Below are 25,522 nucleotides of genomic sequence, written 5' to 3' on the forward strand. Positions count from 1 at the left end.
AACAGTCTCCCCAGGGACTTCCCTGGCACTTGATCATGGCACAAAGCCTGCCAGAGCCCAAAAAGTAAGGATGCTCTGGATGACGCTCTTAAGACATCTGGTTTAGGTTTGGGTACACCTGTAAGGAGCAGGGCATTGGACTCTATGATGCTTATGGGTCCCTTTCAACTCAAGATATTCTACAATTCTAAGCTGCAGTAATTCAACAGTCTCCTAGACACCAAACCAGCTGAGCTGTGTCTTCATGGGGTTCTATGTTACTTGACCATAGACCCCTAAATTTCTGCTGTGACTACAGAGGTTCAACAAGGACTAGAACTACTGTCAAGGAAGAGTCAGTATTACAGACCCATTAAAGCTAATACAGCTTTACAAGAGACTAACACAGATAAAACAGCAGAGCCCACCGAGTAGGACAGTATTTATAATCTATGGGATTGTTTGCTCTGGTATACCTTCTTAGAGCACAGAAAGAAAAGCAAGAGATATTGTCAAATTCACCCTCATCAGTATAAAATTATTTTATTTTAAAACATCTAAATACAGCAAGGCCCTAACAGACTTATTTTTGTTCAAAATTGATCAAGCAAGTGTTAATGAAACACTGTGAGGGCTTTTGCATATAATTCCCTAGGGGAAAGAGTTGTTTCTTAGAGAATCAAGAAGTCAGACTTTTTTAAAATAAGCAAAGAGACCTCAGTTTCTAACTCCGGGAGCAAAGCTACCTCTATCTTTCTTCACTCTGCTGTGTTTCAGCATTGCTGTGTTCCCTCAACTACAGGGCTACCACATCTGAGTGGATACGATACAGACTGCACTCCTGGCTACTTCAAGGTGTGTTTTAAACCCTTCTCATGAGGTCAGGTTCACCTGAGTCACATGCCAATAAAAGCCATACCCTGCCCTGGGCCAGTATCACAGAATAGGATGAAAAAGCACAGCAAACATACATCTTCAAAAGCACTTTCTACAACATAAACCAAACAGCTCCTGGTACACAGGGGCACATTGATCCTGTCTACTCACAGAGACATCTGGAATTTATTCACTGTTTTGGAAGGCAGCTGTAACTGTGGGGCTGCCACCTGGAAGGCCCAGTGCCCACAGCCAAGGAGCTCCTCCTCACCTATGCAACCTGGTCCTCAACCAAGAAGCTTCAATTCCTTTACTTCAGAGGGAGGAATCACCATGTCCCAAAGCCTAGGCATAGTTTTTGGAGAAACACTACAATTCATGGAGCATCCAGGACAGCCAGTTGAGCAAGATCGTGCCTAAGTAGGCACTGTTACTCAATTAGCTGAGTTGGCTGAAGGTTTTCCCATTGTAACACGACTTTTCTATTCTAGTATTATTTTCGTGAAAAAAAAAAGAAAAAGGAAAAAAAAGAGTGGGGATGGGTGGGGTTTTTGCGCAAAACTTGTTGCTTTTAATAAAAAAAAGGTTGCTTTTCTCAATATTTTGCTGTTTATTTCTGTTGGGAAAACTTGAAACACATAATTTTTGTCAGAAAAATATCAGTCCATGTCTGTTTGAATTCCTTTAGTGTCAGTTGGGAGCTATAATTCAAGGGTTCCATGGCCCCCTCTTTCCCTTGGCACCTCTCCAGCCTTCATGACGCATTCCCTGTTTGACTAACCCATGGTAAGAGCATCATGGGATCTGTAATTCAGCCAAAGAGCTCAGCCCCACGGGGGACAGAGCGCGCAAGGCACTTGAATGATAATTTCTGAGGTCTGCAACAGTAGCTCAAACTGATGCTGCTTTAAGGGCCAAATGGATTTAATTAAATGTTTCCATTTCAAAAGGCTGGAACATTTTATTCAGTGTTTTCCAGCGGACAATTTCTCATTTTTTGAAAAATTTCCATTCCAGGAAAATGTTTGGTATTTCAGCTTTCCATGTCGATTCAGGATGAAATTAAAAAGTCAAGAATCAGATTTTGATGCTATATAGACATTCAGTTTGGGAAATAGCCTTATTACTTAGCTATCAAAAATGAATTGGCTTCATTCATGCAAGAAAGGTATGATCCAGTTTGCCTTTGACATCAGTGGGAGCAAATTTTTTAACTTAATGGAGCCTGGATAGCATCCCAAAAGGCCAAGGAAGGATGGAGTTGACCATAGTTACAGATACTGGAAACAGGAGTCAAGAGTGAAAGAGGAAGAATAGAAGAAGCAGCAACTCAGATGATCTTGTTACTGGAACTTGATCAAAACTCTTTGTTTTACTTTAGTAATAGGAAGAAAATTCTCTAAGATTATAAAACGTAATTCCCAGTTGCAGTAAAGACAGCAGCAAACCACTACCTTGTAGAGTAGAATAAATCCACAGTATGAATTTGCCATGAGCGCTACAACTTTCAACGTTCAAAGCATTTCCTCAGAAAACCTTCATATACTCCATTCAGGGAGACTATTTTAAGATAGAGGTATGCTACTGAACTGCTTGGCTCAGGTTGTCTGTCCTCCTTTGAACCCCCCAAAAATTATTCTGTTGGACTGGCATTACAGAAGGTCTGTCAGGAGAGACCAAGGTCTATGGACTTTGAGCACATCTGCAGGTGGAGATCAGCTAAGTGTGGGCTTCCAGAGCTGACACTTTGGGTGAAGATTGTGCACCAAACCCATCCTCTGTATTGCCCAAACTGGTTTTGGATGTAGCCCCAAGCCTTCCACCTCAAGGAGTAAAAGAGGAGCCCCAGGGAGTCTACATCCATCAGCAACAGGGTGTGTGTTGAAAGCAAGAAAGCACTCAGAACAGTAAGTAAATCAATTTGTTCAACCATGAGGGTTCTAGAGAATTGGGATTTGTTTATCTTTCATTTCCCTTTAGTACAAGGCAGATGTTTCTAAGTAATAAGCAGAAACCTCTACAACTTTTAAGACTGAACAGGAAGGAAGGGAGAAGAAACATGTACAAGCTTTGAGGATGTTCTCAGCTCCAGCTTAAAAAAAAAAAAAAAAAAGGCAAAACCAAAATCACACACCACCAAAAATGTATATCTGTAAAAGCAAGTTTTTCCTTAAGCTGTTTGGTAATTCTTAGTTCACAGGAGCATTTATCCAGAAGGTTTTTCATGTTTCCAGTCTAGGTTGTAGCAATTTCAGTGAGGCACTAAAATCTTAGGCTGTCAAAGTCTCTCTGTGCAGCATGGTCATTTTAAAATGACGTGGTAGCCATCATTGCTTTCAGCTGTAACAAAGAAATGCAAAGCATGTTTTATTGCTTTTAGGAAACATCAGAGATACAGAACTTCAGATTTTCTTCCTAGGTAGTCTACAATAGTTTATACTCTTGGCCCACGACCCACCCATGAAAATCAATTCTGAGCACCTAGGTCAAATAATTTACATTAAAAAAAACCACATACTGTCATCTCTTATAATTTTACTTCAAGTTTTTCTGCTCATTTATGTCAGTGGTATCAATGGATTTATGAAATTTTTGTAACACTGTAACTGAGAGGAAAGCATAAGATCAATCAGTCTACCACAGTGCAGTCAACACCTCACCTTACACTAAATTAGATTATCTTCTCAGGATAACAGCACTGAGTTTGTGATAATATTCAGTGCAATCAAAAGTATAAATGATCTTTAGAGCCACAGGTAATAGAAGCAGTAATACATACCTTTTAATGTGCTGATAACAAAACAAGATTCATCTTGGAAGTTTTGCACCATCTGAAGGGCAAAAACAAAAAAGCCAACACAACATATTTTTAGCAATGAAATTCAAGTTTCTTTCAGTATCAGTATAGACTTGGAGGAGAGGATCAAAGAGAATTTGGTGTCTAGTCCTACACAGACCTGAGTAACCCTGCCCATGAGATTACTGAAGTACATGACTGATTAATTAAGGTCCTTGCAGCTGCTAGTGTGTTTAAGAGAAGCTCATACTAGAAGTGCTTGCCTGGAGTTGATTTATCTTATTGAACATTTTACCATCCCCTTTGCAGCTCTTGATCCTGCAGGTTCTTGTACCACTCCAGTTATTCTATTAAAGATCATGCTCTTAATTGCTTTCAGTGAAGCTGTTCTAGTTCAGACTGGATGAATATAGACCCTTTCCTAAGATCTAACAGTGGTAATTACACATTCAGATAAACTACGGAGCTCAGTTGAGCTTCCATTAGCATTTAAGTAACACCTAGAGGTGGGTGAGCCCCAGGAAATGAACTGCTTGCTGGATAAAGGAATTGCAACTGAAAAGCAATCTTGGCAGTGTCCATCTGGTTACTTTGACCAGACATTAGTACAGATGCTGTGCTTGCAGGAACCATTTACCTGTTTGTATTTCATCAACAGGAATCTTAGTGAAACTGCTACAAGAGGCAAGACAAATCACAAATAAAGATTAGAACCTAAAGCTATTTGAGTTATTCATGAGAAACAACTGGATTTTCAGAACAGGTGAAGGTTCTAGAGACACCCCTAAATATAGAGGTGAGTTAAGAGATTCAGATGACTTCGGATCTAACAGGAAAAGCCCATTTAAGCTTTAGCCTTGGTCAATGCTTCCTCCCATCTTAAAGTAGTTATGTGGGACAGAGAAGGTGAGCTACCTTCAGGAGGTGTCTCATACAGTTGAAGCAGATGCTGGACACAATTTCAAAGGAGGGAGATGTGACCAGAACTTGTCTGATGAGCTCATAAAATACAGCTTTAAGAAAAAGCCTTATCTGAGATACTGAATAGTATTCGAGCAGTGCACTTTCCAGCTCTAAGTTCTCACACCAAAATACTCTTTTCAGCTGAGACTAATCTCCCTATATTCTCTTTTGGGTTTAACATCCAGACACTGCTCCTGCAAATCAAACTTCACTGGCCAGTTTGTGTTTTTCTGCCTAACGATGCATGAAGTACATTCACAGAGTGCCTCACTCTTCCCACTATAGTACTAAAACAAGAAAAAACGTTTAAAAAGCCATAGACATTGTTAATAATTGACTTACACAAATACTTTAAGCCTTATACCCAAGCTGGTTCATGTAATTCCCCTACCAAGTGTTGCCTCCAAGCATTTTGCATCCATAAAGCATCAAAGTTTCAGATTTAATCAGGCTGGAATAGCAAGGAGACTTCAGGAATAAGCATTATAGCCTTCAGTTTAGGCACCAGTTGAGACCTATGCTCTGCTTCATTTGTTTTAACAATGCTTCTTATAAATGAAGTTCCTTAAGGGATTCTAGTGCATGAATGAGTAAGTAATTTAGTAGGGGGAAAAGAGGAAGAAGGGCAACTCACTATTAACCTCCAAGGTAATGGAATGGACTAAATTAAGCCATCCTATATGGGACACAAACAGCTAGCAGAGGTCCATTAAATTATAGCATGCACTTCTATGGCATTGAGTGACCCAGTGGCTGTAATCACCGGCCAAGATGTAACACTAATTGCCCTACAGATTTTCAACCTTGTCTTCTTTAGGAAACTTACCTATTTAATTTTAAAGGTTGTTCTTACTTTAGATCCTCACTTCAAAATTTGTGTAAGTAGTAAGAATGAAAACAAATTCACAGAATCATTTAGGTTGGAAAAAACCTCTAAGATCATCAAGCCCAAATGCTGACCTAGTGCCAGCAAGTGCACCACTAAACCATGTCCATAAGTGCTACATCTACACATCTTTTGAACAGTCCCAGGGAGGGTGACTCAGCCACTTCCCTGGGCAGTCTATTCCAATGTTTGATAACCATTTCAGTGAACAGATTTTTTCCTAACATGCAATCTAAACTTGATGCCATTTCCTCTCATCCTGTCGCTTGTTACTTGGGAGAAGAGACTCAGCCCCACGTTGCTACAACCTCCTCTAATGTAGTTGCAGAGAGCAACAAATGAGCAATTTTATTGTGTTTTGTTTTGCTTAAAAAAAAAAAACAAACCAAACCCCACACCAAACCAAAAAACCCAACCTCTTTTACAAAGCAAAGGTCTTGAAACCTCACCAAAATCAATGCGATGCACAACTGATTTGCTCTAAGTATTTACTTTAACTTGTTGGGATTAGCAACTCTGCTATGCTTGAAGATGCATTCCAGTATCTGAAAGTTCACTCTAGCACCAAGATGTCAGACAATTGTTACAGCTCCAACAAAGTTTGCATTAACCCCTTACCTCATTGCTCACCAATACATGGATCCCTGTAGGTCCCTGCCGATAGATCCGATTTATCTGCTGTGGAGAAATGCTGTACAAGTTTGCAATCTTCTCCATTAATTCCAGCGTGGTCAATTCTTCTAAGAAGATTGCATGATATACTGCAACAAATTGAAAGTAATTACAGAACAGCACATGCAGATTGTAATGTAAAGTAATGGCCAGTCTCTTCGCGAACGAAGAACCGGGGAAGGTTTTTACACCTTCCAGCCTGCGCATTGGATTTTTTAGGTGAGACACAGTGTGCGCGGAACTGAGCCCACCCTTTAATCCTGAGGTTCATCTGCCGGGGCCAAGCACGCTTGGACAGTGGCAGCGAGGTCCTCAGGACGCAGATGGATTGCCTTACAGGGCTAACGAGCTCCATCTGCCCGGGGAGGGGCCCCGACCGGGAATCGAACCCGGGTCTCTGCAGTGACAGTGCAGTGTCTTTTCCCCTAGACCACCGGGGGCTCCCATGCAGATTGTACCAAGATGCTCTCAGCATCAACAACCAAATGGGTTTAAAATAAAGGTTCAGATCTTGGCAGTAGACAAACAAGCTTTGTTCCTTTAAAATATTCCCAAAATATCTAGCTTAATGCAGGAAAAAACCCAGTATTTGGATGCAGTGGGCAATTAAAGAACTCGCAACTTTTACCTAGGGGAAAACACTAAAAAAGCCCTCTCATAAAGATGCTAATATTGTTGGATAACCTACTTCTATTGATTTGGACATTTTTAAAAAAATATGTCAAACTTATGATACTACATTACACAAAAGCAGTGTTTTATTAGATGCCATCCACTGATCACATAGTCTCAAACTAAAGCATACAATGTATAAGTTAACTACAGGTGACAGTATTGTTTTATAAATCCAATCCAAATTATAGGAACCTGGTAGAAAAGTTGTGCCTGGTTATTACTAAGTGAAAGAATTAGGGACAATCTCTATTCTCATTTGATTGTACTGTACATCATGCCATGAGGGATGACAAGTCCTCAAAAGCTGTGAACTTTCAAGAAGTAGGACCTCACTTTAGGACCTACTGACCTTCCACTTCCTGGAATTTTTCCAGACAAGACATAATCTAAAGTAAACTGTGGACAAAAGGGTAGTTTTAAATGCTCTTTTCCCCACTAAGAACTGAATAAAGGTTTTGCAGTGGCATTTGCAGCTAGGTTGTAAGTTGGGTCTGTTCCTCAGGCAGATGGTATCAGTTGGAATTTATGGCCCTGAAACTATAACCGAAGTGGCAGAACTGGGATAAACAGGACCTTTTCAAACACTCAAGACACTATGGCATCTCACACAGGACCTCAGGCAGAAAGCAGCATCTTACCAGGTAAGTGTTTAATGAGATCCATACGTAAAAACTTACCACAAAGACTGCCATCTCCATTTTCTCTTTTTTGGTGGAGATGGGACCTGTTTTGCTCTGGTTCTTGACAGACATAAATTGTCATCTTGGGTCTTACATTTCTATGGATTAATAAAAACCAGTAGTAAGTAACTCAGTAGATCTAAAACTGTTTCAAGTCAGCTACCAAACAATGAGAGATGGAATCATTCAGGCTGTGCATGAATAACAAACTAAGGGACAGTCTTGACGCTGGTGACTAGATGTCCTAGGGCATCTATTCAGGAGACCCCTGGGAGATAATGTAGAGCACCTTAATCTTTCCAGGATCAGATAAGACTAAACAGTTTACAGCAGGTGTCAAGCAGTTCATCACACCTGCCTCTACTTATTTAAATCCTGCCCAGATGCAGGATTTATGAGGTTACTGCAATGAAAGTATATTTTTAAGGGTCACTTGAGACTCCAGGGTTCATTGTTTTGTTGTTTGTTACCTCTGATGGAAATTTACCACAGGGTATTGTAGGCTGTGTCTCTCATGAAATGGATGTAAGCTATCAGCTGGTAGTAAATAAATCACTGGAGATTCACAATATGCTTCTTCATATTTTGGCAAAATTTCTGAGCTGTGCTTGGATTTGAATACCACTGTGATCTCCAGCCTCTGAGATGACCTTTCTGAAGTATTTTAAGGAAGTATAAATGCTACAGCTCCAGGATTAACTTCTACTTAACAATGAAATTACCAAGGGATGCTGTCATGAAAAATAAATTTAAAAAAAGGAAATAATACAAACCTTCCTTTAATTGCATTAAAGAGTCGAATTCCATCAGCAGGTCCACAGATTTGAACAAAATCTTCTTTGGACATCTTCAGTAAGTCAGCACCTACATATTTCAAATTGTTTTTTTTCAGAAGTTAAGCAAATCTTAGCATCAAAACTGTGTGTATAGACAGCAGGAAAGAGAATCCACAAAATTAAACCAGACAGATTTGCACAGAGAAGCTGCAAATTCAGAGAGGTGTTCACTTCAGATCAATCCTTGTGAAACAGAAAGCTAGAAGCTGCCAAAAGAGCAGTGCTGCACTGGAAAATATTCTGGCTAACTCAGAAACAATCTAGATATTTAACTCTGGCCATTAAATGACCCAACTTTCTGTAACTGTCACGTTCACTGGGTTATTTAATCACATTGCAAGTCAGAGAGAGGCTCCTCATTTTTTCAACATCTCCAACAATTGCGCCTTCCACCACCTTACTGGTGTGTACAGCTACCTAATGGGAGGGTACTTGGAAAATGGAAACAGATGCTTCTCAAAAGGTGCACAGGGGCAGGATGAGAGACAACAGACAGAAAATGGAAAATGCTGATTAGATATAGAAAAAAATGTTTTCACTGTGAGTGTAGTTAAGTATTTGAAGAGGTTGTTTAGAGAGATTGAGTGAGTATCTCCAAGGTTGGAAATTCCACAAAGGTAACTCCACAAGGATCTGGACTTGCTTCAAGCAGGGGCTTGCACTTAATGAACTCAAGAATTCTCTTCCATTTTAATTAACTCTCTTCCCTCTTTACCTATTCTATATGTCTACAAAATGTTTTGACAAATGCTAACTAATCTAAGAAGAAAAGAACAACCCCACTGGATCAGACCAGTGATCCCATCAACAGTGGCCAGCAGCAGATGCTACTGATACGAAGCATGAGCTGCACTTTTACAAAAGAGAACAAAAGCCAAAATAATTGGACCGTTTAAACTCACCCGAAAAACTTGAGAAGAGTCTACAGAATGGAGAGAACCTATTACGATGAAGCCACTGCTGGGCATCTTGAATAGAAGCAGAAGGAAGGAGATGCTACATTGCAAAAAGAATAAGAAGGTCTTGAAATGAACTGTTCACCAGTGTCCTAAAAGAGAAAAGCACCACATTAACATGATCTCAAGTACTTACATCATTGCTGGGAGGCAGGAGCTCCATTTGGTGAGTTGGAGAACTGTTGCTAAAAGAAATTATATAAAATTGAAAGAGAAAAAAAAAACACATTACTTTAAAATCTACATTACAGTGTCAATCCTCTTCCCCCTCTCCTATATTTGATTCAACTTTTAGAAGTTACACATGAACTTGTCTTTTTCTCTCTATCAGATTTTTTTTAGAAAGGTGTCCAAAACCTGGGCCAAGAAAAGAACAAAAAAATACTTTCTACTTGAGCCTTTTGTTGGTCAGCTGAGGTCCTACTCAACACAGAGGAAAAACTCACATTTGCTGACCTCTTTCAAGCTTTTGTATATGGGTGATTCACTAATGTAACATCAACTAAGCAAGGAAATTGTAACTTACAGGGTAGTTGAACTCAAAATTTCTATAAGCCAGAAATAACCTAATAATAACTCATAAAAATTGAATAAAGGACCTTATAATTCAACCCTAGTGTTATTTGAAACACAGTAAGTTGTAATTTAACTATATTACACAAAACCACATTTCTACTAAATCCTCCTAAACATGGACAGGACTTCTTAACATGTCAAGGACTTTACCAAAGAGCTAATAATCTACAATTGGAAGAAAATGCTCAACAGATCTCTTACTAACACAAAATTTTGTAATTCTGATGTTTCTCCTTATTCTTAGGTTGATGCCACTGATTAAAATTTTGTGATACAACACAGATTGATTAGTAAGCTGTGTGGGAAGGCAATTAGTGGGAAGAATCCTACCAGAATAAAAAGAAAAGCCTGTGCCAAATTCCTAGGGCAAAGTGTGCTGCACAGAGGACTCAGAAGTACTGCAGGACCCTGCTGTACATTTGACATCAGTTATCATCTCAGGCATTTCAGGATCACTAGACCTGTTTGTTTATGATGGTTATTTTAATGAATTAAACATGCTTCCACTAGTCCTTTGTTCTGAAATGGCTTCTCAAAACCCAGGCTGTTTTGCCCCAGGCAGGATTTCTCTGCATCCCATTCAACTGGGAATTCAGCACCTCAAGCTACCTCAAGATAGAAGGTAAGGAAGAAATGACAACTCTCAAGAGGTGCTGAAAGCCTCTAACAAACTTGTGAGAAGATACTGGGAATTGGTACAGGGTAAGGTGTGTTCTCACCAGGAATTGCCCTGGTGGTCCTCTGATGCTCACCTTACAGTCACTGCATAAACAGTGGACATACAAATTACAGGAATTGCTGGACAAAAGGTCTTAAAAGGCTTTTTGGACATACTTTCCCCCTTCCTAGAAAGGGTGGTCCTCAACCTCTTCTTCCAGGGTATGAAATGCAGGGGCACAGAAAGCTTATGCACACAAAGGCTACACCATATCAACAGGAAAGATAAAGCATTTATTTGTTACATACCCATCTCCGAGGTTGAAGCTGTTGGGAGAACTGTTGTAGCTTGGAGATGGAGCATTGTTCATTTGATAAGGCACATCTGGCCAGGGAGAGCACTGTTGGAAGAAAGGCAGCGGGGATACTTTCATAAGGATGGAAATAAAGGATTCGATTCTCCTCTAATACCACATTCATGCTGTTGCCACGCCACTAACTTCAGCTCATTGCTCCTGCTGGGAGGAGGAGATGGGCCATGGATTTTCTACACTGCTCTCCAAGCGGGCTGTCAGGGGGCCAGATTGATTCCAGTTGTGCATTCCACATTTCTTTCTCCCATTTCACAAAGCCTGTCCCCAAATAACACTGGGCCAAAGTGTGCACAGCTGTAAGTCAGAGCAACGCCAGTAAGTCAACTCAGACTGAAGGCAGCAATGATACAGAAATACCCCTGGTCTCAATTATAAATCCCTAATTAAATCCAGGCAAGAGTGACAAATACGCTCCAGTGGCATTGCTTCAGGTTTATACCAGTGAAAGAGCAGAATCTGAACCAGCCTGCTAAAGCCTCTGGCGATTAGTCAAACAGCTCCAGTCATAAATGGGTATTACATGGAGAAAATTTAAGATAGACAGACAGACACAAAGCTACTAAAAGCCTTCACAAATATAGGTCAGACTCCACATTCCATTACAGTAGTGTGAAACCAGAGTAACCCAGCTAGAATTGGTGACTCTGTTCTGAATTTAAGCCAGTGTAATCAGTAGGAGAATCTACCCTTTTGGAACCCCCTGCCATCAAGAGCTCAAGAAAATGCTCTGTAGTATCCTTGTTTGCAATGATAAAAAGACAACAAGTGTAGCTTTGCAGCTTTATCATTCCACAAACACGAGCAAATATTTTATCATCTCCACAAGCACTGGCAAATATTTAACTCTTTGGCAACTCACATTTCCCCGTGCAATATGTCAAAGTGCAGCAGAGCTCATAGGAGAGTTTGGGATCTGCCAGCTCAGTAGAATTAGGTCTGTCAATTAGAAAACATGCTGGTTGCTCCTGGCAACGTGAGGAACATTGAGTGGGAGGGACTGGATCTCACAAACAGGAAGTTGATTTAAATTAAAAATAAATTAACATCATTTTTTAAAGTCCAGCAAGCCACTTCAAAAAACCCAAGAACTAAACCTAACGACAAGACATTCCCATAAGGAGACTGAATGGCACTTTTAAATGCCTTCCTTGAGTTCTGTTGCTTAGTAATTCTGCAGCCTAGGGTAAATTTATACATATACCTTAGTAATGACAGGGAGGGGTAGAAACACATACAACTACACCAGATGCATCAGAATATAAGACATTCAAGATACTCCTAGAGTATAACCCAGAATCTTCTCAGACCTTGTATGTAACAGTAGCCTCATAGGCACATTCACAGAAAACCAGATTAATCATTTCATCAGACAGGTCTATTCATCTGCTCAAGTGCCCCATCTCATGAACTTCTGCCAGATAGTTTTTAAAAAAAAAAACAAACCTCATACAACGGGCACCTGAGGGCCATGACAAGTGCCTGGGAACACAGGAGAATACTGAGAAAATAATTTCTTTTAAAGCTAGGCTGTTAAGGGCTGGTTTATACCCTGAAACATAAGAAACTTTGGCATATTTCATAAATTTCAACAGTGAGAGTCATTTTATAATTTTACTCCTCTCTCAATTTCCATCAGACCTCAGCATATATGGTTCCACAAGACAATCTCCAGGGCTCAGTTAGATGCTGTTTTCTCTCAAATTTATCTCCCAACATGATGTAGCACTATGTGTCTAAAACACTTTACCTCTGTGAGAATAGTTGTCTCATAGGAAGGTTGATACTTCTCCTTCTCTTGGGTGGTCTTCTTTTCCATTTTTTCTCTGTCAGTCTTCTGTTTTCTGTCTGCTCCTTTAGGCTACAAGCACAAGCACAGGCTCTCCCTTACACCAAGTACTACAAGTTTGGAGACAGAGGCCAACAGATTTATCTAATCTGTTCACAAAAGCTTCCTTAAAATTTATGGGGACTTTACATATGAAACAAGATCAGATCTGTATTTTCTGGACCAAAAAAATTAGTCAAGCATCTCTACTGTTTCTATACATCACCCATGAATGCCTACTGCAATTCTGAAACAGGCTGACCACTGTCCTGAGATGTGATTTCAATCATTTCAGGTCATGAACTCCATCAGTTATGCATCTCAACTTGTATTTGTACCATATTTCCAGGAACAAGACAGACACTGCTCACAGGAACAAAACTGGAGCAGCAGATCCCTTGAGAAAACAGGTCTATAGAAAGTTTGTTGTTAAGTAGCTACAGGTCTGCCATGCCCAGATTAAAAGCTTCAGAGATGCTTTCTCTCTGAACTTCTCTGCGGTAGCATGGAAAGGAACTCTGCTGAAGAAAACCAAACAAAACAAAAAAAACCAAACAAAGCCCACCCCCCCCAATAAACCCATATAACCCAAAACCCACAACCATCAAAAAACAAACAAACAAAAAAAACCAAAAACCCCCACAAACACACCCCCCTCCAATCTACAATGTATTTAAGATCTCCAGGATACACTCTTATTGTTCAGGGAGGATTAAATCAAAGAAACCAGAAATGCCATAATGTCTTGATTGCCTACAAGCATCAAAACACTGAGGATATCCTGAATATCTCAGTATTTGTATAGTGTTTGAGGCACAATGGACTGGCCTAGGTCATGGTGCAGCACTTGGATCATTTCAATTCTACTAGAATTGCTGTGTAGTTCATTGTTTATGCCACCTTGTGCACAACAGTCCTGTTTAAGATCTTAAGCATGCACAGCTAAAAGTCTATTCTTTTACTCCACTATTTGCATCACTCCAACACAGTTCAAAATCTTGGCGTGTTCCTGTGCCTTAATCTAGTCGATGACAAAGCCAAAACTACCTCATACCTTGAACACTTTGATCTGGCAGCTTGCAGAATGCAAGTGTTCTGTGTATTCACCATTCTCATTCTGCTTAAAGGTGTCGATTTGCACCCGGAAGGGCACCCCCTTCTCTCCTCCATGTTTCCGTGGAGTAAATTCTGTGCTGATGCAATGTACCTGGCAAAACAGAAGCTGTGCTCATCTCTGGAGACTGCTGGAACCTGTGCAAATCTGAATTTCAGAAATTGCCCAAACATGATGTTTTGGCTCCTCCCAACAAACTAAGAAAGGAGAAGAGTTCATATGTTTTCATTTTTATTCCTCAGGACAAAACTATTAGAAGAACAAGCAGTTCAGAAAGAAACAGGGCATCATGAAAAGCATCCTTTGATATAATTAAATCTTTCATACAGCTTAAAAACAGATAGTTGGTGTTCAGAATGAGAAATATTCATGAAAGAGGAAACCAAGCAAAACTAAGATTATGAGCAGTTCCCTCCAGACAAAACCTACACTTGGAAAGCAACATCAGTGTCTGGATTTTTTTAAAAGAAAATCCTAGCTGTAGCAGGTAGTACTCCAAAGTTAGCAAGTAGCCAGCAAGTTGGTTTAGTGAGTATCCTACAAATTATTACAAGATTGTCATATGAGTTTGTATATTATCATTAACATCTTGGTCTCTTCTTCATGTCCTGGCAACTCTAACCCTTCAGGTCTTTATAAGATATCCAGCCACTGTACTGACCCCAGAAATATCACTTCTCTCTTACCTGAATGAATGCTGAAGCTCTCTTTGACGGATCCCAGAGAAATTCAACAGTGTTCAACTGGGTTGGGCTAGCCCTGGGATCCAAGATACCAACTGACAGCGGAATATCTGTAGAAGAAAACCCCTAAAATTTTAAAAATATTAAATTGAAGAAGAGAAAGCATTTCCATACATTTACAAGACGCATGCGAAAAGTGAAGCCACCAGTGAGACATCTATTTGTAGGTGCTACGGTGCTAGATCTCCTTCCCACCCAAAGACATACATGATTCCTATGACAGTAGGATATAAAAAAACCTAAGCACACATGCAAACACTCCATATACATTCAGCTTCCAAACACTGCACAGGTACTGTAGTTAAATAGCCTCACCTATATCAAGGATGCGGTCCCCAGGCCGACTCCACCTCCAGCCCTCGAGCTGCTGGTGCTCTGTGTACTGCAGGCGTCGGTCGTGGAAAACTACACGAATTATGCTCTGTTAAGAAAAGACAGCAATATTAACACTGTGATCCAGAAGCCCCTTCTTTTGAGATGACTTTTGTTTTCCAGAGTAGAAGCAAAAGCTGATCTCTTATGTTTCTCACCCCCATTCACGAGGAGAGTCAAGGGTCCACTTAAGAGACCCATCACCATGTTTATTAGTTTCCTAAGGGACCCCTGAGTGAGAAAGAAACACACTTCCCCCTTCACAGGGCACATCTATACTGTGTAACACAGCCCTGTACAGCTTTCTGGGATTCACTCTGGAAGCACTAGAAGCACCTCATCTTAGGTGCCATGCCATGTAAACATCACTATACTGCCTGCACACCCAAAAAGGCTCCTACAGGGCTAATATTTAATGTGTCTGTACCATGTCCCAATCCCAGTATATCCCATTATGATTCACAAATGTGGAAGCCAGCTCACCTGTCCCTGCACCGGTGGAGCTAACATGTCCTGACACCTTGTCAGTGGGAATTAAACTTGATCCCAGCCATTAACAGCCAGTCACTGATTTGCCCAGGTGTAGTTAAACAAGTGTGGAACAGGAAAGCATCTGTAACAGCAAGCTGGCCTGCAATGGTGCAGCCACATCAATAACTGGAGAAAAAAGGCTGGAATAAAGGCAATTCCCAGGGCAGACAAATCCTAAGTACTCCTAAGTAACATATCCCTTTGTATATTCAGAGTGCTACGCTTAGACGAGTTAATGACCCCTAACATCCCGGTTTCTTAAGCCCGTACTCCTGCTGGGGACTTCCATATCAAATGAGTGGGCAATTTTTGCCAGTGAACCTGAGAAATGTGTAAATCAAACCCTAGCTTCAAGAAGCAAGCAAGCCACAGTGGGGACACCTGCAAAATTTGAATCCCAATCCACACACTACCTGAAATGGGCCAAAAGACAAATAGGGAACTGCCTAAACTTGGACAACATTTGAAATCCAGCTTGGAATCCAAATTTTGCAACTGGTCCCCACTTCTCAAAAGAAATCCTGAGGCAGAACAGTCAAGAATTGAAGGTTGGATCCAGAACCAAGGTCCGGACCAAAGTTTTTGAATTTGAATTGTTTTGGGAGTGGGGGAAACAAAAAAAGAAAATCCTCCCCCAAACCAAATGATCAAGTTCTATATGTTCATAATTATGCCCATTACCAAAGTAAACTGGAGCTATGCAGAGTCTGCCTGGCAGAACAGTGTAAACACCTGGGCCCTCCATTTGGCATGTAATAACCCAGGCATGTTGCTGGGGTTAAGTAGGGAGACAAGTCTGCCTCTCAGCAGCTTTGACCATGTTCACCACTGAACTTTGGGATTCCCCTGAACCCAATATTCACTGTGAAACTCTGGGGTCATGATCACAAACAGAATAAAGGTTCCCCTGAAGCCCTGCAAAGCTGCATAGTCAACTTCATCAGCCCTACTCCCACTAAAAACAATGGCAAAGTGTTTTCCATTGTCTTAGTGTGAGCAAGGTCAGGCCCTTCATTAAAGGCTGTGTGTAGTAGCAGGAAGAAAAGAAATCTATATTTCTCCTTACCTTTACATATTTTGTGTTTAAATCTTGAAACTCTCCCAATTTCCTATTCTCAAGTAGACGGATTTCATAAGACTGACCTAGAGTTTAAGGAAACATTTCCAAGGTGTTTAATATGTTGTAGCAATGAGAGAGTCATGCTGGCATTTATGTGGCTGATAAAGCATACGTTTGATCAGGGAAAGCTTATTTTTGCTAACATAATGCATTTGCCCCAGTAATCATTAGGCACTAAAGCACTGCAGAAATCTGAGGGGAAGGTTTGCCGTTCGGCAACTAAAATCTCTCCATTAGGGCATCAATTATAGCTGTCTCCCAGGGCTGCTACACTTTTCTGGTCACCCTCCAGAAAGCCACCAAGGTGTTCAGGGCAGTTGCCCACCCACGTCACATGGCTGTGACAGCACTGCCTTTGTCTGTCCCTTCTGCCAAAGCAATTCTGCCAAAGCAGTGGTTGTGTGAAGAGATGCTGGCTCAACATATCCAGGCACTATTTTGCAGAGGATCGAAACTTGGGCAAAATCTTCCCCTTCTTCAGAGAGCAGTCAGGTCCCTAAGGTGTTTTGGTGAACCAGAAATATAAAATTTGTTCCATAAAGCCTGCAAAGTTGCTGCCCAGGGCATAAATACTCCTTTAAATATGTGTGTGGAGGCAGCAGGGTATTACAGCATGTGCAAGGAACCAGTTCTGGGAAGGGAATTCCTACTCCAGCACCCCACCCCCAACCTCAGAATAAGGAATTTAGTCAGTTCAATAGAAATTAGCTAACTGGTTTATGATACAACATTTCTCTCCAAGACTGACAGCAGACAAAGGAGACTGATGTCTCAATACCTTATGCACAAATTACGACAAGAGTATAAAAGCTCATTGTATTACACCAAGTCTTTACAATAAACCTGCAGCCAGTACCAATACAGGACAGGATCATCAGGATTATTGGAGTACATGTATACCTTATTTCTTGTTTTTCTTGTTTATCTTGCTATCCTCTCTTTTCCTGAAAAATGTACAGGGTATGACAGGGCACCAAGAAGATCAGTTTGGGTTTTCTGGCCTAACCAGTATCTCTGCAGAACTGGCCCTGCAGAAAACTGCAAAGCAGATATCTCTCCCTCCAAGCAGCTCCTATCAGCAGAGACAACAACACTACATTTCTGGATCCAGATCTAGAAATGGAAGACTTATGGCAGCAGATGTGTTGGAAAGGCACCATGTTACAGGGAGATTCCCTTTTGAGAATCCCACCTGCATGGGTACAGACCACATCAATAGAGCACAGTGTTAACTGTGCTTATTCAGCTGGCAGGTAGTAAAAAAAAGAGGGGAACAAGAGAGGCCATATTGAATCCCCAAATGTTTGCACAACACTCCTACAGATGTTAATAGGAGTTCTGTGAACAGGAAATGACCCTTAAATCCGGCAAGAGGCTTAGGGCACAGGCAGAGGAGAGCATAAACCATATGAAGTACCAAAATAAGCCCTGGAAAGATACGTTGATCTTTACCCATCTCTTTGCACATAAGTAAAACAAAATGACAACAGTGACCTGCCTTTGAAGACTGCTGGACAACAAAAGCGGATTTTGTAAACTTCAGTCCTGAAACTGAGTTCTTCCACACTTTAACTCAAGAGACTTTCTAACATTCCCACTGATACATGTTAATATTGTTCACTTGGCAAATTTTAGATAGATGTGCATATTACCCTACATATTCCATGCTCTTGCATTAGCATAAAAAGAACAGGGTCAGGTTAACAAAATGGGTTTTCTCTCATAGAATCATAGAAAAGACCCTTAAGATCATCAAGACTAACCATTAACCTTGGACTGCCAAGTCCACCACTAAACCATGTCTCTAAGTGCCACGTCTCTTGTACTGTGTACTTGTATGTGCTGCACATGTTTGTCTATGAACTACCTGGCTGCTCAATGGTTCAGTTTGGGGATAGGTTTCACCAGCTATGGAGTGATACAGTTCCTCATCTCAAACCAATTTACACAGCCAAGCAACTCTTGCACTTACAGTTCATTCCCATGCAAATACAAGGCTAATTCATCATTACAGAAAATTAATTATGGTTCTGAGACCATGAGTGCCCAAAGGACAGTAAAATATATCTGTGACTGTACTCAGATGCACTAACAGGGACAGCCAAATTTAGTGACATGAGCTGTGCTATGGAAGGCAATGGTCAAACCAGAAGCACTGCCAGCCATTCAGCAAATATCTCAGGAATGAACAGGTTTTTGGGACACCTTCACGTACTCATACACTCTTACTCTTTTGTCAGCCTGATTCACTTATTTGTGGTTCCAATGAGACAAAAGAAAATAATAAGCATAAAAACATTGGCCATGTTCCTTTCCCAGTAGCATCAAGCACTCAAACTCTGCAACTTGCATCTTCCACCACTTAATGGGATAGAAACAGTACTGCAACCTGGCAGCCAGCAGGCACCATACATCTCCCTCCATCTGACAGGAGCGAGTCACCTTGGATGGAGTTAGAAATGGATTCTGCCTACTAAAAAAAAAAAAAAAGAAACTGCAGTGTAGATAGAGTTAATATTAAACAGAAAGCCAAAGAGGAAATAAAATGCTTTGATGAAAGATACATGGGTCATCTGATGGAGGCCCTGGAATGCAGTTTATGCCAGGAAAAACCTCAATCAAAATGGTATTTTATGCTGACTGCTTTCCCCTTGAACTCAGAATGTTTAACTCTAGTTGCTATACAGAACAACTATGAAACAAGACTGCTCCCAGTCAAGCTTCAGAAAACATGCAGTTTATTTCCCTCTCTGTGAAGCTCTGTCAGTGAGAATTCAGTCCTAATTTCTCAATGTTCCTTTATATATCAATCTTTTGGTACTGATTTTGAATTTATTCCCCTTAGAGCTTTCCAGCAAATTCACTGCTTAGTTGCCCATGGTACCCATAATTCGTTAGCATGGACAGCATTCAGATACTTGTACTGTTATAGCACAAAACTGCTTGGATTATACCTTTTCCTTGAAAAAGACATTCCAAACCTTGTTCACCTTATGTCTTCCACCATTGCTATCAGCAAAAGTCCTGAAATAGTGAATTACAGTCTCAGCCCTGGAACTATAACTGCAGGGGAATAAAAGTCCTAAAGAATGATGACTTGGACATGACAAAAAATCATTTTGTGAAATAAAGTCAACAATAGCAACCTAACCTGAAGAAAGCTGAACTCCCCCTGGCGTCAAAGAGGGCAAAGAAGTCACACAAGGCTCTGATACACAGATCATCTGTGAATCCTCTATCACTCACTGATTCACCAGCACGGGAAGGCATAGACTGACAATTTTCTGATAAAACTAAATCAGTAACAGATCATTCTTAGTCAGGTATCTAAATCTGTAAAGAGGCATGTCAGCAAGTGTGACTAAAGCAATCTGTATTTCCAGTTCCCAAGACAGATTGTAAGTAGCTAAGCCCAAAACATAATGCTGAAATACCGAGTTTCCCCATACTGAATTTTTCCATCTGTCTGAGATGGAAATAGAGATTAAAACAGGTCAGACTACAACCTTCCAAGTCAATACTTGGCGGTAAAAGCTGGAGACAGCTGCAGAGGGTGCCAGTGCTGAGACTCTGCAGTGATTTGATTTGAATGGCCTAGGTCCAGGACCTGGGCAGTATTTGGTCCTCAGCTGACATGGGTTCAACATCTAGTGGACTCAGATGGAAGATACAGCCTGAAAAAAACAACTGTGGCAATAGAGAGCAGTGGTGGCTGCTTTAGATCATTCCCCTTTAGCAGAATGGTAGTCATCACCCAGAGCTAAAGGCCAGCAACATGTTGAAACCTTTTCCTACCACACTCTCAACACTGGCCACAGCTGCACCACCATAGGCAACACATGTTTGAGATCATTTCAAAGCTGGTGACCAGCCCGGCTACCAGTCACAGTGTAATAGTGGACACATGGGGCACCTAAAGCATCTCTGTCACTGTCTAAAATGAACACTCTGCAAACAAATCCCCAGCATAGCTGATGCTGAAGCAGCCTCTGCATGTCCGTACCAACCAGTGCTTCCCTCACTCACCACAACCCTCCTTTTCCTACCTCAGGCAGAGAACAGAACAGTAATAAATATTTAGAAAACCACAGTAAATTCCTGAGATGCAATTTGCCTCCCCTCTTCATTGAAAGCTTCAGGGGCACCAATAAAAACCTGGGTGGGTGATGATATACTATAATTTGTATTTTAAACGGACATTCCCTGAGCAACAGCAAATTTATGCAATCTCCTCCTAGATTAGAGTTTGAGCAACTTGCTTTACAAACAAGAGTAGTATCCAGCAAAGTAGTAACCACCCAGGTCCAGAAAGCTGCTGGTTGGTAATTCATAAAGCAATTGCAACTATCTGAAGGAGGATTTATAGACTGCTTAGTTTTTTTTTAATTTGGTAATTAATGCACATGAAACACAGGTGTGACCACTTAATTTGAGGACAAAAGAACTGAAAGTTAACAATTTACAACAGATGAAAAATAATTTAGTTCAACACAGGAATGCTCTGACCTGCTCAAAAGCATTTAACATCTTTAACAACAAGCTTTAACATCTTACTGATTTCCACGGAATTTGGTCAGCCATCAGGAATTGTAGGTAATTTCTGATTAAGAAATATTATCACCATTGCAAGCTCAAAGTTACATTTTGTTCAAGAAGTATCTACTACACAACCACAATATCCTGCTTGCTTTTCTTTGTTTTGGTGTTATGTTTCAAGGGCCACTTGCACTATGTATTCTGTGGTTTTCTGCACAATACACCGACACGATACACTAATTTCCAATTAGGATGCTGATGTTCCAGGCTGATATGACTCAGGCCTTACTTAATCTAGCAAAGTAGTCTACTAGTCTTTCCAGCAATTAATTAAACCCTAACCTTCGACCAAGCAATACAGCCCCTACAAAATCTGTGGAAAGAAGAAAAAAACAACAGAGAATCCTCTTTCTCAGAATGGATCCACACAGCACTGGACAGAACCAGCCTGGAAACTGTTTGATTATTAAGCCAAGCTGGCCAATAAAAATTCCATTTAGCAACTTTATATGGACATCCTCAAGAGTGCACAGATAAAGGTAAAGGAATGCTGACAGTAAAATGCAGCATGCAGAAGGAGGGGGAGGGAAAAAAGCAAGCATTTATCGTCCCAAACCAAAGCACATCCAGCAGGCAGGAGGATCACCTTTGAAACAGCCAAACACAACTTCAGGGCATCAGGTAAAGATTTTTCTGACAAGAAAGATTAATAAAACCCCAGGGTAAACAGACAAGAGTGACAACAGAGCTGGCATCTGAACTTGCATGCTTGATTACCCACACCTTTTTAGCCAGTCACAAGCAAAAATAAAAATTAGCATAAGACTTGTTTAAGTGTTCCATGTGTGGAAACTGCAGGAAAAGAAGCAAAAGCAGAATCCTCAATCCCTGAGCCACAAATGGCAGTGGATATTCTGCAGTTGCTTACTGCAGCCTCATTTGACAAAATGCTGTAGATGTTTATCCAGTGGATATTATGAATTCACCAGCTACACAATAGGCCACCCTGAAAGTTCCCACTACACTAGGAACATGGAAATCCTGCAAAGGAGGACAAGCTGTGGGCCAGGAAATGCAAAAGGATCATTAGAAACAACCTCACAGTGCAGGCTCATCTTGCCCCACATCCTATCTTCAACACAGCAGCCAGAGACTGAGCACACTGAACGCCTTTTCCTTGCTGTATCTTCCCATTTTCTGATATTCAGTATCCAGATTGCGTCCACATTAAACTGCCCAGTCACAACCAATGCTCATTAAACTCCTGTGTGGTCTCCTTCTGAACTTTCTCATACTGTGGCAATCAGAACCACAATTTACCCACCTTGCTTTTTAGTATTCAGTCTTGCCCTTCACCTGCCACCTGCCTGTTCCCCCCTGCAGCAAAGGCGCCTTAGCTCCACCGTGTTCTGGTACCTGTCCTGAGTTCAGCACCGAGGATACCTGCTCTACTGCCACCAGGGCAGCAAGATCACAGGAACACAGCAGAGCAATAACTGCTAATTCCACTACCACACCATAAAGCTTTGCTGCCATCACGTTTATGTTTTTCCTCCTTTTACAACCTGCCCCCAATCAAGGGGGTTTCTTTGTCCCCCTATTTCTCTTTTCCTACCTCTTTCTTGTGGGAAAGCCAACACATGCCTCAGAGCCAAGTTTGCTGCAGGAAAATTTCACTGCTCGTTTACTACATGAACACCTGACAGAGCCCTACCCTCCCCAGACTTTTGAAGATGGTCTATTTTACAGTGATGACACTTCATAGCTAAACAGGCACTAACAGAAATACTCATTTACAGTGGTTTCCACTCAGAAGAGGGGGAGGTTCATTTAAATCCCTGAAGACTACAGTCCAGCTTTGAATCAAGGACACAAAACACACCAGAAGACATAGAAACACCCCAGTTGCTACACTCACTGTGTGCGCCTGGGCTTCTCTTGCATAGACCTCATCCACTTCATTGGATCCCACCTAATCTAAACCCATGTTATAAACTTTGACTTTTAATACAAATTAATCAGTGAAGAAATTACAGACTTCTGACAGCTGAAAAAAAAAACATCTACACTGTGAAAATAGTTTCTTCCTGTATTTCCACTTCTCTAGCACATACTTGAAACACTCAGGATTATCTTAGTCACATCTGTCCAGCTCAGAAAACCTCAGCCCCCTCTGTGTAACTAAAAAATACAGGCTTTTTCTGGTTTCAACCCGTTCTAAGTCAGTTTGGACAACAGGTTTTATAGCTCTGTAAGAGTAGCTTTGTGTGTAATATTTACTTGAGTTTCAGATAACTGAAAAGAATGGTCCTGGGTGAGGGTGCTGAGGAGGGATGCAGAAGAGCTGAGTATGTTTCCTGACCCCACCTGGCAGCTCCCTCAGATGCCCTCAGGTAAGTCCCTTCCTTCACCACACTTCTGCAGTTAATACACTGCGAGAAAGCAAGTCCCAGTCCTGCATGTGGCTGCTCAATCAGTGCCTACCAGAGGGAAGGGGAGGGGATGTGATTGGCAACCACCCTATCAAAGCACACTGTACCTTCCACACTGCTCACAAATGTGGAACCAAGCTAGGACAAGAGCACTGCTCCAGTACTTGCTGTCTAGTTTCAGGACCACATATTAAATTCTTGGTAGGAAGCAAATGGGAGAAAAAGTGGGTTTTTCCCCTACCTCTTTAGGGGAAAAAAAAAAAGTATATTCTCTTACAAAAAAGTATATTACTTCTATAAAAAATCATGTCAAACCTCCAGTATTTCTTAAGCTTTTTAGTGCTACCAAAATGCAGTCTTTTAGGACACTGCAAATTAGAGGAGGCTAATTGGAAAATTTCCACATCTTCTCAGCTTGGTAGGTACATTGATACAAACACCAAAGCCTGTAAAATCACAGGCAAAAATTTCACTATCATAATCAGAGGAATCTCAAAGTAAATATAAGTAATGGGGTAAAGTAAAAAAATTACATGGAATACAAGGGAAAAATCTTCCAGTTGTTCTCACATTTCTCACTACAGTCCGAGAAACTTCTGAGCACTCCCTTCCTTCACAGATATTTAAGATTTATGGGAGAAGAAAATGCAATCTAGGGGCTTCCAGTAGGAGTTGTGCACAGGCTACAGTCCAGCAAGTTCATAGTTCCATTTGAATTTTATCCAGATGTTAGCAACAGAAGAAAGGATTACATAAAGAATAGAAAACAGCCTCTTGCTTAAAAGACAACTGAGACTCTAGCTTCCTAGGGACAACAGAAGTCAGATGCTCTACTTACACAGAGGTGCCCTGTCATCTGAAGTAAGATTCATAGTGAGCTGAGGGATGGTGTGGTTTGGAGACAGGGTTGTTTATCCTGGGCTGCCAAGTGAAGACAGAGCTGCCAAACATATGGGGAAATTGCTTCTAGCACAATTAATGGCTTCGGCTGAGACACTAGAACCTACTCAGAGCTGTCTTCAAAGTCAGGCAGGAGACAAATTCCTTTTCTGAATATGAAGTGCACCACAAGAACCAAAAACACCAAGCAGCCAGTCTTAGACATGGGAAAGACAAACCAGCTTCGGTAGGCATTTTTTAAGCCATCCAAACCCAGGAACAGAGTGGAAAGGGGTCAAGGAGCAGTATGGCAGTCCACAACGATCAGGGAACAAGGATGCGTAGGAGGGGAGACACCATGGAGTACCTGGTGCTCAGTCTCAACAACAAAAGGCATTGTTGTGCCTGTCATCTCCGGCAAGGGTGGAGTGCATGTCCACAGGGAAAAGCCACCAGCAGCAGAGCTCCTACAAATGCCCAGGCCCTGGTCAGCGATGGTAGTGACCAGCACAGGACAAAGCAAAAATATCCCCACAAACAGAGCTATAATTAAACCAGAAGCACACCCAGCCAGAGCTGGTCACTCAGCCTTCTCTACACTTCATTTAGGCAAATAAAGAATTGTTCCAGGAAAACTACAAACATCCAGGCAGTTGTGACCCCATAAAAACTCAATTACGTAGGAGTTAACGTCAATACAAAACAGCTTTTTTTCATTTACTGTAAATCCCAGTGTTTAAAACTGGGTTCTCTGGCTGTAGAAGATTAGACAACCAAATTTGAACTTTAGACTTTTTAAGGGAGGCAAAGGTTCTCTTTTGCCTTCTGTTGTAAGCAGTTTCATCTCCTACCCAAACAATTAGCAGTTGACTCCAAAGTGTCCTCCTCAGCTGCTCCTTGCCCAGTGCTTTCTACACCTTTCTTTGGAGGAGAAACCAGAATACATCTGCAGTGAGCTGAGGCAGGACAAGACCCAGCAGGTTTTAAATGCAGCCCTGTTTAAAGGGCACCAGCTTACGAACATGTGTCTTGAACCTGGCATA

The 25,522-nt window shown here is 41.2% G+C and overlaps 1 protein-coding gene across 2 annotated transcripts in view; it reads right to left on the reverse strand.

Moving 5' to 3' along the window:
* Nucleotides 1–506: 506 nt before the first annotated feature.
* Nucleotides 507–25,522, reverse strand: part of TFCP2L1 (transcription factor CP2 like 1) — a 34,515-nt gene continuing 9,499 nt past the window's right edge. The window contains exons 3-15 of one of the 2 annotated variants that reach the window (XM_027879743.1): nucleotides 16,579–16,655; nucleotides 14,925–15,030; nucleotides 14,553–14,659; nucleotides 13,807–13,959; nucleotides 12,675–12,785; nucleotides 10,863–10,954; nucleotides 9,457–9,505; nucleotides 9,267–9,360; nucleotides 8,302–8,392; nucleotides 7,526–7,626; nucleotides 6,120–6,262; nucleotides 3,635–3,686; nucleotides 507–3,195 (exon numbers count right to left, since the gene is read on the reverse strand). In XM_027879743.1, coding sequence (XP_027735544.1) covers nucleotides 3,158–3,195; nucleotides 3,635–3,686; nucleotides 6,120–6,262; nucleotides 7,526–7,626; nucleotides 8,302–8,392; nucleotides 9,267–9,360; nucleotides 9,457–9,505; nucleotides 10,863–10,954; nucleotides 12,675–12,785; nucleotides 13,807–13,959; nucleotides 14,553–14,659; nucleotides 14,925–15,030; nucleotides 16,579–16,655 — 1,214 coding nt within the window. In that variant the 3' untranslated portion in view covers nucleotides 507–3,157. Of the gene's footprint in view, nucleotides 3,196–3,634; nucleotides 3,687–6,119; nucleotides 6,263–7,525; nucleotides 7,627–8,301; nucleotides 8,393–9,266; nucleotides 9,361–9,456; nucleotides 9,506–10,862; nucleotides 10,955–12,674; nucleotides 12,786–13,806; nucleotides 13,960–14,552; nucleotides 14,660–14,924; nucleotides 15,031–15,464; nucleotides 15,593–16,578; nucleotides 16,656–25,522 lie in introns of those variants that run through there. The other variant, XM_027879744.1, reaches the window with a different exon arrangement.

Source organism: Empidonax traillii, unplaced genomic scaffold (assembly GCF_003031625.1).
Source record: "Empidonax traillii isolate 1590-97213 ecotype Southwest subspecies unplaced genomic scaffold, ASM303162v1 scaffold57:size2250009, whole genome shotgun sequence".
NCBI classification, from domain to species: domain Eukaryota; kingdom Metazoa; phylum Chordata; class Aves; order Passeriformes; family Tyrannidae; genus Empidonax; species Empidonax traillii.